At 34.6% G+C, this 13,138-nt stretch overlaps 1 protein-coding gene across 23 annotated transcripts in view; it reads left to right on the forward strand.

Moving 5' to 3' along the window:
* LOC145287890 (dedicator of cytokinesis protein 9-like) overlaps positions 1 to 13,138 on the forward strand; it is a 718,435-nt gene that overhangs the window by 576,323 nt on the left and 128,974 nt on the right. For all 23 annotated transcript variants that reach the window (XM_080135819.1, XM_080135816.1, XM_080135818.1 and 20 more), the window contains 2 exons: positions 1,464 to 1,586; positions 11,804 to 11,917. In XM_080135819.1, coding sequence (XP_079991945.1) covers positions 1,464 to 1,586; positions 11,804 to 11,917 — 237 coding nt within the window. The remainder of the gene's footprint in view (positions 1 to 1,463; positions 1,587 to 11,803; positions 11,918 to 13,138) is intronic.

Genomic DNA, 13,138 nt, shown 5'->3' on the forward strand with positions numbered 1-13,138 from the left:
TATTCAACGATATCTAACGATAGGCACATGTTGGAAACATCAACAAAAACGGGTTGATATATCATTGACTATGACTGGCTGGGATGGATCGCTTCTTCATTGCTTCGTTACAGGCATCTTCCCATCGTCGGCATTAATGGCATGCTGAAATCGAACGCTTGTACAAAATAGCGAACAAATGCTTTTTTATAAAAATATATATAATTTATTTAAGATTTAACAATGAGGAGCATATTTTTATAAAACTATTTGAAACCAGACGCATGCTATGTCGTGTCTGCTGACCCCAGAATGCAAGCGTCAACTGTTTAAAACAATGAAATTATATTTAATTCTCTCGATCTTCATTGAAAGAGAGAAAAGGGGAGTGAAAGAGACAGAGAGAGATGCGTTTTACGCAATGTTTTGTTTTCGAATGCCTTGTTGACGAGTTCTCCGGGTTTGACCTTTCAAATTCTAAGGTCTTATATCGTTTTGCCTTGGTTCAATATTGTAAACAAACTGTCATTCTTGGCATTTTCAAAATCACAAACACCTGTTTAACACATTTGCACTGCACAAGTGCAGATCAAGTTAAGCACAAGGTTCATTAATGTAGAAGCCCCCAACTCCCTCAAAAGAGGCTACGTCTTGTGCCACACTGATATGGCTTGTGCTGCACGTGATAGTAAGATTCCAATTTGCAGTTTTTTTGGGTTTTTTTTATAAAAAATTACCCCTTAGCTGTTATTATTTCCAGGTCTACCCTTCGTGAGTGATAGTGCCAGTCAGGTTATCTGTTAATTAGAATTTGTCATTTACACACTATTCTTTTAAAGAATATATGCCTAAAAACAAAGAAATTACAAAAAATTCATGTACAGTCTTAAGAATTTGAAGCATAAACTGTTTTAGCAAAAACGACTGTGATGCTACCAAATTAGATTGAAGATACTGGCTTTTTGACTTAAAATGTATCAAACATTAATATTTACTTCCTTCCCCTTTATAAAACTCAATCATGTTCTTCGAAAACCAAAACAAGAATTTTCCTATACAAAAAAAAAAGTAAACCAAGCACCATGAATAGATATTTAAAGATATAAAGAACTTGAAGTATAAAATCTTTTTCCAAAATGATTGAATTTGGCATTTAATAACCCCAAAAAAGGATTAATATGCCATAAAACAAAACTACCAAACCAAACTGCATATTTTGAGACATAAAGAAGTTGTAGCATAAAAAATTTATTTGAATTACTGGATTCAGTATTAAAACAAAACAACCAAACCAAAATTAATGGATTTGGCATCAGATAATCTGAAAGTGGTTTGATTTGCTGTAAGACAAAACCAAACAAAACATATTCGGTAGTGATCCAAGAAACACGCACACAAACATGCACACATACACAAATACATTTTGTTCTTGATTCTTCTGATTACTCTCCGAACTGTTTTATAATTGTTTCTTTCTGTTTCAGGATACTTTGATCGACAACCTAGAACATGCTGCACGACTCATTGAGCAAGCAGAACGTTATGAAGTCTTGGGTGATATCTACAAACTAATTATTCCAATGTATGAGGTTGCAAGAGATTTCGAGGTAAGTCAGTCTTCACAAGAACCTTTTTCTGCTTTTTTTGCTTGTCAGTCATAAAGAAATTTCAATAGTTAAATCTCTGTTCAATGGTGTTTGTTTTGTGGACAGTGATTATGTAACGCCTGTTAATTACAGTGATTTGAACAGAAGTTGGGGAGTCATGAATTTATGCAAGAGTCAAATTTCGTTTTTTAAATCATAGTCAGGAATCTTTTTATTTTTTGCTTTCTTTCTCTTGTCCAGCAGATCCTGGATGTGACCTTCAGGCATTCAACGAAGAGGCCACATGTGGAGAATATGGAGTTACCCTTTAGTTATTATTGCTCCCACACCCACTTTGTTATGGAGTTGTAATACATGTTGGGGCATCTGGTGCTACCAGATCAGACGGTCCGAAGATATTGGCTTCCTGATTAAAAATGCACCAAATGTTGGTGTTATTGTTTTTTCCTTTCCCTTTGCAAAACTCAGTCATGTTCTGCAAAGTCAAAAACATTTTCTTTCTGTAAAAATAATCAAACCAAACTTCATTAATGAATATTTGAAGATATAAAAAAAAAAAAACTTGAAACAAACATTTTTTTACCATATTACTGAATTCAGCATTAAATAACACAAAAGTGTTTGATATGCTGTTAAACAAAAACAGCCAACCAATTCTTGTTGAGTAGTCGCTCAACCTTAGATGTGGAGTTCTTATTTATTTGCATTGCTATGAAAGTAGGGTTAGACACATGTTTGATTTTTAATATAGGGGAAAATCCAGCTGATTTGGAGGAAACAATAATTGCCTTGGTCTACAAGAATTTCTCCTTCATTCAGTTAAGATAGAAAAGATCAAGTGTAGTATCAGAACAGATATTACACATTGCTTCTAGCCAGAAGAATAAAATTTCAGAGGTGGGATGTTAGTTCAGAAAGAGGCAATTTTTGCAAGAGTCAGAGTTCAGCAATTTGAACTAGATTTGGGAATTGGATTGTTTTCGCCTCAGACCTTGGTAGTCGGCTTGAAAAGTCTATCATTTTTTAAAACTAATTGCCGGACTGAATTATTTCAGCACCCCCACCCTTCACCCCTATTATTAAACAAGTTGAAATCAGGTGCCCTTGAGCTTATTAATTCGATTCGTCAGTTTCTAGCAGCATCGTTTATAAATAGAATCTCCCGACTGTGAACAAGTTGAAGTCAGGTGCCCTTGAGCTTCAAGTGCAAGAAATTTGCAGACATATTTGTCTTTCATCCCTAAAAATTTAATGAGCGATCAAGATTGTATTCAATTCATGTTATTTTCATATTAAACATTTATTTGGAATTAACTTTAATACAGAAGATTTTCTTATATATTGGAAATTAACTTAAAAAAAAAATTCAATGTAATTATTATAAGCTGAACCCTCAATTTATATACATTGAATAAAACTAATTATGATTTTATCTCATTCCGTATTGATGTCTGGTGCTACTAGATCTGGTTGTCTGAAGATACTGGCTTTCTGGCCTAAAATGCATGAAGTGTAAGCCATGTTTAGTTTCAGAACAGTTTCCGATGGTTCGTTGTTCTACACAAATCCTGGGAGGTGACTGGTTCGCAGTAGACAGTTCTCGAGTAGGAATCCACAGAACAAAAGATTCTTCCCATGTTGACACGAAGAAAACATATGCGAAATAGCTACAGAAAGGTTTAATATTTATGGAGCAATTCTGGTTTCTGATTGGTTGGTAGCAGAACGTGAATTAATTCGATTTGTCAGTTTCTAGCAGCATCTCCCGACTGTGGGGGATCATACCCCATTAAAGTGCAAAAATATTGTAAAAATTGATAGTTTTTTCTTTCCCTTTACAAAACTCAATCATGTTCTGCAAAATCAAAAGCAAGTTTTCCTCTACAAAACAACCAAACCAAATACAGAGATAGAGATATAAAAAACAAAAACTTTTTAAGGTGGATTCTATTATAAATCTATTTAAAAACAAAATTAGGGCTGAAAAAAAAAAAAGATTTGATTAAATAAGTTTCAAAGAAAATATCTTTATCTCTTTGTCGTTTTCAGTAGAAAGAAATCATAATTTTCATTGATGAAGACATTAATTGATGGATATTATTTAATTGAAATTATTGAGATGAGTAATTTGTATTACAAGAAACCAAGTTTACCCAGCTGGGCAAACTTGTGTCCCTGTAGCGGAAAAATATCCAGTAAATAAAACGTTGTTTAGTAAATCGTTATTTTTTTTGTATATTTTTGCATTTCCATACACCAAACATGGATATAAATATCACTAAAACATCCGCTGGGTCATAAGCTTCAATTCGGTACCTAACTTTCCTGGGTGGGTTACCTGTAGGCCGAGATAAACCGTGTCCACACACACACACACAGATAGACAGTAGGAAAATTTATAATAAGATTTATCCATTTATTTATTGTAGACTATTATCCTCATCTACTAGTTGTTTCACAACGTTTCGGCCAACTATTCCTCTGCCCTCATCAGGTTGTTAGTTGGCCAAAACGTACTTAGACAACAAAAACTATGGAAGGCAGTAATTACTGATGATGCAGTTAGGAGATTCAGTGAGCTGGGGCATGGAAATTACCAAAAATTAAATCTTCTCAGACAACTTAGAGCTAAAAGTAGAGAAAAAATCCAATTCAACAACAAAAAAAAAAAATAACGGTGCACTCAAGGGAACTAATCGATATGAACCATGGTCGTGGTTTGAAATATTTTAACAAATCTGGTTTGGAGGCAAACAACAAAATCCTTCCTTCAATCCGCCTCAAGTTAGCTCATAAAATATCGCAGGCGGACAACTTGGAAGATGTTATAAATCGATTGTGGTTAGGTTCGGATCCGAAAGTCAACCATGTCTGTCTTAAAGCTCAGTCTTTTTGCAAACATTGTAATGAGCATGGTCACTCAACAAGATACTGTAAAAAAAGCTCACCCCCTCTTCGGGCCACTGAGCAATGATTATGCTTTGTTTGAGAGGCTTTGTTGTTGAACTGTCCTTAATTGTTTCTTTGTTAAATTTGGTTTCTTGAAAATTGGTGTTAAGTGAGTTAAATTATTTTAAGTGTGAAAGGAAGATAAACTGACCAGCAATGAAGTATGTGTTGGCACAGTAAAGCATTAACTGTTTTAATCATTTTTGGTCTACAACCTCTGCTTCGTTTTGGTCTTGGTTATCAGGAGATCATGTAAAGCCAAGTTGAAGTGTACAATGCAGATCCGGCTGTCTATACCAAGTGAGGTTTTTTGGACCCAGACCTTACAAAACCTTAAATTTTTTAAAAATATTTTCTGGAATGTAATCAGCTTAGTAATACACTTCAAACAAGCCCTCAAGCATGATCAGGGGATCATTTTAAGCCAAAATATACCAAAAACGTTTTTTTCAGCTCTTATGCCCAAATATGATTATTAAATCCAGACTCCACAAAATCAAACATTTTTTATGAATATTTTCTGAACTGTAATTAGCTTAGTAATACGCCTACAATGAGCCATCAGCCATGATCAGGGGGATCATTTTAAGGCAAGATATACCAAAAAATGTGTTTTGGGGCCCGTATGCCCAAATATGGTTATTTGGACCCAGGCCCCCGAAAATCGGAAAATTAAAAAAAAAATTCTAGGACTGAAATCCCCTCGGTAATACGCATCCAACGAGCCCTCAACCATGATCAGGGGATTATTCTAACCCAAGATATGAATATTTTTCCAATATTTCGCCCTCTCAGCCCACTGTGCATCGCAGTTAACCACCTGACGAAGGCCAGAGGAATAGTTGGCCGAAACATCATGAAACAATGACTAAAAGATGAGAATAATCGTCCGCAATAAATAAATGGATAAATAATACAAATTAATCATCTTAGTAAGAATTCCAATTAATTAAATAATATACCATTCCGTACGGACCCAACAATGGAAAATCAGATAATAAACGTGGATTTATTAGACCAGAAAATCCAACCTTGATCACCGTTCGGGGCCTGTGGCACAGTTGATAGAGATGTTGAATCTTTACAGTTCCAGGTGAGCATTGTCTGAAGATAACCCTTATCCCTGAGTGGCTTCCGGGCCTTGATAAGTGGTGATCACTGTGTAAAAAAAAAAAAAAAAAAAAGATAGCGGTTTCAATCCTACCCAAAGGCTTTGTTGGCCAAAATGTGGTGAGATGACAAAACGTGGTGAGACGACAACTATGAAAGGCAGTAATTGCGTAGGATGCAGTTAGGAGATTCAGCATTCCTATCCTGTCACGGTTAATCACTTGACGAGGACCAGAAGAATAATTAGCTGAAACGTTGTGAAACAACAATTAGAAGATGAGGATAATAGTCCGCAATAAATAAATGCATAAATAAATTGATGGATGTTGGGTAAACGTTAGTCATTTATTATTGATTAAATTGTTTCTCTTTTTTTTTTTTGTGTTTAATTCATATAATTGTGAATATTTTCTATTGGAGCTGGATATTCTATTTACTTTATGTAAAGATTAACAGGGCTACTTAACGTTGTCCGGGACACAAATGTAACACAATTCTATTAAAACTTCTATTTCTCTACCTCTCTTTATCTTTCTCTTTACCGTCTCCTGTTTCGTCTTTTCTCTCTCCAAACCCCCTTTTCTCCTCCACCCAGCTCATTCTTCTCTGGCTACACACACACACACACAATCATACACACAACTCTCCTTTATATAATATGTTCCTTGTGGAATTAGTCAGTATTTTATTTCCAAATTAGTATATAACACTCAAAAATCGCTGCTCTCTCCCCTGACGAAACATGACCTAGCTAGCCATCAGAGGATGAAATTTTTTTTTTTAGTTTTTAGATATTATTCATCCATGGCAACTCCGATCAAGAAAATGCCATCTTTGTGGGTTTTTGTTTTGTAGTTTTTGACTTTTAGCTGAACGTTAGCAGAGACACACAGAGGTGGCTACTCTTTATATAAAAGGTTGTTTCTTTGTATACCTTGATTTAATGTTAGCTATGAAAAAATATTCATCTGATTTAATAATTTATAGAGTTACACATAGCAGGTCAGCAGGTCGTTGCCAGTGAGAAATAAATTCTAAATGGCGGTTGTTATATTTATTTTGCATGAGTAAATGTGTGAAGATATAGACAACTTTATGCATAAAACCTTTTTTTTATGACATGATAGGATTCAGCATTAAATAACCTGAAAAGGGTTGAGATGTAGTAAAACAAAAACAAACAAGCCAAACTAAGACTTTTAGCAACTAGGACCCCCCCCCCCGAGAGGTGGGCACCGCTTGTGAATTATAGTGAACAATCACTGACAATGACTTATGTGAGACCTCCCAGTGAGTAAATAATAATATATACTCATTTCAAGTTTGTGTTATTTCCTGTTTATTTAAGTTTAGCATGTTATATTTACAGACAAAATAAATAACCTTACATTTAGTAATAAAAGAAAACTTGAGGAGGATGTGAGGATCACTCAACAAAAAATATTACTCTGGCTCCCTGGCAGATAACACCTCAATCTGTTCATAATTCTTAGGCTTTTCAGACCAAAAAATCTTCAAACCATATGATTATGATTTGTCATTAAAGTTTGCAGATGTTAGTAAAATATGGTACAAACTATTACATCATTATTTTTAGTTATATAAATAAACCGATGTATATGCGTGTGAAAATATTTAACCAATAAACTCTTAAACTACTGGTCACATAACACTGAAATTAACAGGAAATAGTAATCATACACCAAGGATTGGTTTATAACAAGCAAAATCTTTTGTTTGGATGAATGAATAATGCATATAGAAATATGTCAGCAAGTTGAAATGCACAATGTTCATTTCAACTTGCCGACATATTTCTATTACTTTTGCGCATGTGCAAATGCATAGCTTCCAGTGGTTTGGGCTCCCTCTACTGTGCTAGAAAGTTACTTGCACTAGAGATTATTCTATAACTTTACAAAACCACAATTTGCATGGAGTATTGTTGCCACATCTAGGCTGTTGCATCTATCACTAATCTCTTACTCTTAGGCAGGATTTAATAAAGTCTGAAATCTTATAGGTCTTGCACTATTGTCCAAGTTCTAACCTCTGTCCCATCGTTGTGGTATTGCATCCTTGTGTTGGTTTTAAAAGTACTTTAATAGAATGTGCTCTGATGAATCCATATCACTTGTGCCCTCTTAACATACATTCTCCCGACAAGCAGCAGAATCTCGTCCCTTAACTGTTGAGATTTCTAGATGCCTTCTACTCTAATAGTTTCTATCCTCGAACGTCTAGACTTTGAAATTCCTCCCCCACTGTTCCCTATTTCCCTGACTGTACTAACCTGCAGAAGTTTAAAGGTAATGTGAATAAACATCTCACTGCTCAACAATCGACAGTCCCCTGTTTGACACATTCCCAAATATTAGCCTCTTATATTCCAAGTTGTAATATGCCCTGTTGGGTTGAAAGATTCATGGAAAAAAGAAAGCGAAGTGTTTTTTGTTTGTTTTTTGTTGTTGTTTTGTTTTTGTTTTTTTGTTTTTTAGCAGTGGTGGCAATGAGTTTTAGGCCATCTGTCAAGGAATATCAAAATGATGAAATCAGTTCTACTATAAATAATTTGATAAAGATTCTGAATATCAGAGAATGTGCTAAATAGATTCTGGCCAAATTGGTTTTCAGCAGACAATAAATTCAATGATTGATTTTTCAAGACTGCATTCTTCACTTTTTGATTATTATTCATTTCTATATCTGCTTCTGATATTAATGGGATTAAAAAGAAAGAAAAAAAACTTGTGCTATATCTCTTAACACAAAGTAATAATTCATAGATTTTAAAATTTAGACATAACTCAATTTTAGACTTCATTTCTTTTTGCACCTATATAAACTTCACTCTACGTTCGTGTAGGTATAAGTATATTTGAATGGTGAAGCTATTGAGGTTAAGTTTTGTTATCTTAGAACACAGGAAGGAGTAGATGCTAGCGTGATTGCAAGAATTAGGAGTTGTTGGAGTAAGTTCAGGGAACTTTTGTCTTTACTAGACAACAGAGCATTACCATTGTTGACAAAGGGACGAGTATATCAGGCTTGTGTATGCAGTGTGATTGCAAATACTAAGTAGCATATATTTTCTATGAAATATCACAAATATTTTTCTTCATACTGGCTATAAACAGGTAAAAACTATGGAAATTGACATGTCTAGGTACTATACCCACACCGTTCAAGAAGCAGGTATAAACTAGTTATATTTACTAATTTTACTTTGTTATAGAATTTGCTTTTTTTTTTGTAGAGAAGGAAACCTTGTTTAAGCATTTTTTTTTTAACGACTGTAATACCTAGCTCAGTTGGTATAATTAAAGATTGAGGATCTTAATGTTTTAATTTCAATTCCAGGTAATGGTACTCTCTTTATTTGTGTGTGTGTGTGTGTGTGTGTGTGTGCTTGTGTATGTATGTGTGTGCATATAATATATATATATATATATATATATATATATATATATATATATATAAGTGAACGTGTGTGTGCACCTGTCTGTGTGTGTACATTTCCCTACGCAATAACTCTGTCAATTTTAAGTCTACAGACTCGAAATTTGATATACAGAGTATTGAGATTTGGGAAAATCTATGTGATCAGTTTTCGGCCAGAAATTTGGCTGCTAAGGGGCCAAAGTTCAATGATTTAACCTTTGAGAACTTTACCAAACTCCTCCGACAATTTTGGGTCTAAACACTGGGTCTGAAATTTTAGATATAGGTTCCTTGGACATGGATCTAACTTAATAACTTGATTTGAGCCCAAAACAATAAATGTTAACGGATCATAATAAGGGTCAAAGTTTAAAAAAAAATGGACCTCTGTGGTCTCTACCAAATTACTCAGACAATTTCTGGTCTAAACATTTGAAATTTTACATAAAGGTTAATCAGAGATAGGGCAAGCTTTTTCATCGGTTTTGGTCGAAAATGTTTAGTTACCAATATATAAATGTATGTATGTTTGCATGTCTGCCCAACACTTTCGACTGAGGCGATGGATTTTCTCAAGATCAGTATTGTTTTGAAGTTCGGCCTTTCAGACGACAAATATCAAAATATTGGCTAAAAACATTAATATCTTCACCTTAAACTGGACACTTTTCTACTGGGGGGGGCTTTTTTCGCCGATATATTTGAAAGTCATCCTCTCCTTTCGATTATCTAGCCTTAATTTTAAAAAATGTTACTTCCGGTTTGGCGGTGGTTGTAACAGCATAGACGTCAGGTTTTTTTTCCCGTTCTTTTCTTCCTTTACGGTACGGGTTTGAGCCTGTCTTCCTACTACCACTTTTTTTTTTTTGCTCAACATACACATCCAAACACCCGGGCAACGCCGGACTGAAATGCTAGTATATATATATATATACTAGAAGTTCAGCCCGGCATTGCATGGGCCCTATGTATTATTCATAACTTTATGTGCATATGTATATATATTTAAAAGTTTGATTTGTGTCCAGGTAACCTACATCTAAAATTTCAAGTGTTTAGACCTAAAATTATCAGAATAGTTTGGTAGTGTTTGCAAAGGTCAACTCTTTCAACTTGATCTCTTTACAGCCAAATTTTCTCCCCAAAACTGATTAAAAAGTTTGCTGCATTTTTGAATACCCTTTATGTAAAATTTTTTTTAATGTTTAGACCCAAAATTGGCTGAATAGTTTGCTAGAGACCGCAAAGGTCAAATCTTTTGAACTCTGACCCCTTGACAGCCAAATTTCTGAACAAAAACCGATTAAAAAGATTTTCCCAAATCCCAATACCCTTTATGTCAAATCTCGGGTCTGTAGACTGAAAATTGACAGAGTAGTTTGGTAGGGAAATGTGTACACACACACACACACACACACGAGCAATTTCACTTATATAAAATTGAAAAAAAAAATTGAAAGAGAAGGCTAGCCTGTGTAGATAGATAAACCTCTACCCAATTAAGAGGATCAATTTATAAGAAAAGATAGGGAGATAATAATTAAAAGTATATAAAATCGGTGTTGTATTCTTTGACATTACTCTTGCACAATGCTGTTTTTCCCTTTCTGATGAGAAGCATTTAGCTTTGAAATGCTATGACCTGAGGTTCCTCTCTCATTTCCCTTTCACTTATTGTAATCACCCTCATCCTTATTGGCATGATAATGTAATAAGTTCTAATGTAACTTTAATTATTAGCCTCCTGTCTTATCTATATGTGTGTGCGCACATATATACACAATGTTGCAGCAAAATGCAACACTTAAGAAAAAGGCAATAAAAGCAAAAATTAATACAGAAACCCGACTGTTGATTTTACAACAGCTTCATTTATGTAATACATTAATTTTCTATTGTAACTGCCACCAGCAGAGACGGCCACCTCAAGACGAGCATGAAATGAGTTGCATGCTTTGGTGACCATGTCCTAGGATAGAGTGGTAAACATTTCCACGATAGCAGCCTTCAGATATTCGAATACGTTGTGGATGTGTTTGTTGATTTTGGCCTCGACCATGCTCCAGAAGTAATAGTCAAGGGGGTTGCATTTGGGTGAAGAAAGTGGCCATAAAATCCAGTGACGAAGAACATTGTTGAATAACCACCCCTGGGTCGTCTGGGTAGTTTTGTGTTCCAGAGCAGAATCCATCCAGAGTTTCACCATGCTCCTCAGCACCTCCTGGTATTTCATTTACTTTGTCAAATGTCAGATTTTACTGCAACACCATATAAATATGCATATATATGTTTGTTCAAGGTTAAAAATATTCGAAAGTAAAAAAAAATCATTGAATTTCAGGAAGTTGTTGATAGTGCTAAACAAAAAGATCAAGATATTATTTTATTCAATTAAGATAAGCAAAATTACCATGAGGCGTGACAATAAATCTACTGTTTCAGTCTAAAGACTTCATCAGGCAATAAAAAAAAACAGCCTTTAATCTTAGTCAATGAAAGTTTAATGAAAATGAAAACCAAATACATATATTTTGTCACCTGATGAAGTCTTTTAAGACTGAAACAGTAGATTTATTGTCATGATTAATCGTAATATTGTTTACCTACATTGAATAAAATATTTGGTTTTATCATTTAATACAATCATAAACTAAATTTTATGAAAATCAGAAAATGAGCATCATTTTTAAAGTTTATTTTCACTTGTCTTTTTCCAGAGACTATCTGAGAGTTACAGAAAATTGTTTGAAGCATACAATAAAGTCGTTGAAGTGATGCATTCTGGGAAACGTCTTCTCGGTAAATTCTACCGGGTTGCTTTTTATGGCCAGGTAAGTAAGGAAATTGCCTTTTTATACCCTAAAATGGTGCTTTCTTTATTTTTTTTTACATCATCTACCTGTTTCTTACATTTTCATCTTACGTGTGACGTTCAAATTTTTTTTTTTTTATAGAGTATCATTTTATATCCTGCTTTTGTTATTTAATCTGTTTCTTTTCTCTACATCTATAATCTTTGGAATTTCTTTTTACATCTGTAACGTTATATTGCTTTTTTCATCTGTTTATATAATTGGTTACATATCACACTTAATGTATTATTTTCATAGTCTATATCTGAGGCTATTTTCTAAATCTTGCATCTATCATTTCAATTACGCCTTTTTACATCAATCTTTTGCTTTCACGTCTTATCTTGGTCTTATACATTTGTCTTTTAGAACGTTTACATCTCTATAAAACTTTGATCTGCTGCTTCCTTTAGCAATGTTTGTCTGTTGCTTTTTTAACATCTTTATATTTCGTTTTTCAGTGTTGTTCATCTGTTGCCCCTTTTTCACATCGTTCATCTGTTGCCCCTTTTTCACATCGTTCATCTGTTGCCCTCATTTTTCACATCGTTCATCTGTTGCCCTCATTTTTCACATCGTTCATCTGTTGCCCTCATTTTTCACATCGTTCATCTGTTGCCCTCATTTTTCACATCGTTCATCTGTTGCCCTCATTTTTCACATCGTTCATCTGTTGCCCTCATTTTTCACATCGTTCATCTGTTGCCCTCATTTTTCACATCGTTCATCTGTTGCCCTCATTTTTCACCTCGTTCATCTGTTGCCATCATTTTTCACATCGTTCATCTGTTGCCCTCATTTTTCACCTCGTTCATCTGTTGCCATCATTTTTCACCTCGTTCATCTGTTGCCCCCATTTTTCACATCGTTCATCTGTTGCCCTCATTTTTCACTTCGTTCATCTGTTGCCCCCTTTTTGCACTTCGTTCATCTGTTGCCCCCTTTTTGCACTTCGTTCATCTGTTGCCCCCTTTTTGCACTTCGTTCATCTGTTGCCCCCTTTTTGCACTTCGCTCATCTGTTGCCCCCTTTTTGCACTTCGTTCATCTGTTGCCCCCTTTTGCACATCGTTCATCTGTTGCCCTCATTTTTCCTGACGTTTGTCTATTCATCTCTTCGTTCATGTTCATCTGTGTGCTTCTTTTTGACGACGTTCATCTATTGTTTATCTGTTGCTTCCGTTTTTATTTATACGGTTTA

The sequence above is a fragment of the Euprymna scolopes genome, chromosome 11 (genome assembly GCF_053919585.1).
Source record: "Euprymna scolopes isolate OS-2025 chromosome 11, ASM5391958v1, whole genome shotgun sequence".
Classification (NCBI taxonomy): Eukaryota; Metazoa; Mollusca; class Cephalopoda; order Sepiida; family Sepiolidae; genus Euprymna; species Euprymna scolopes.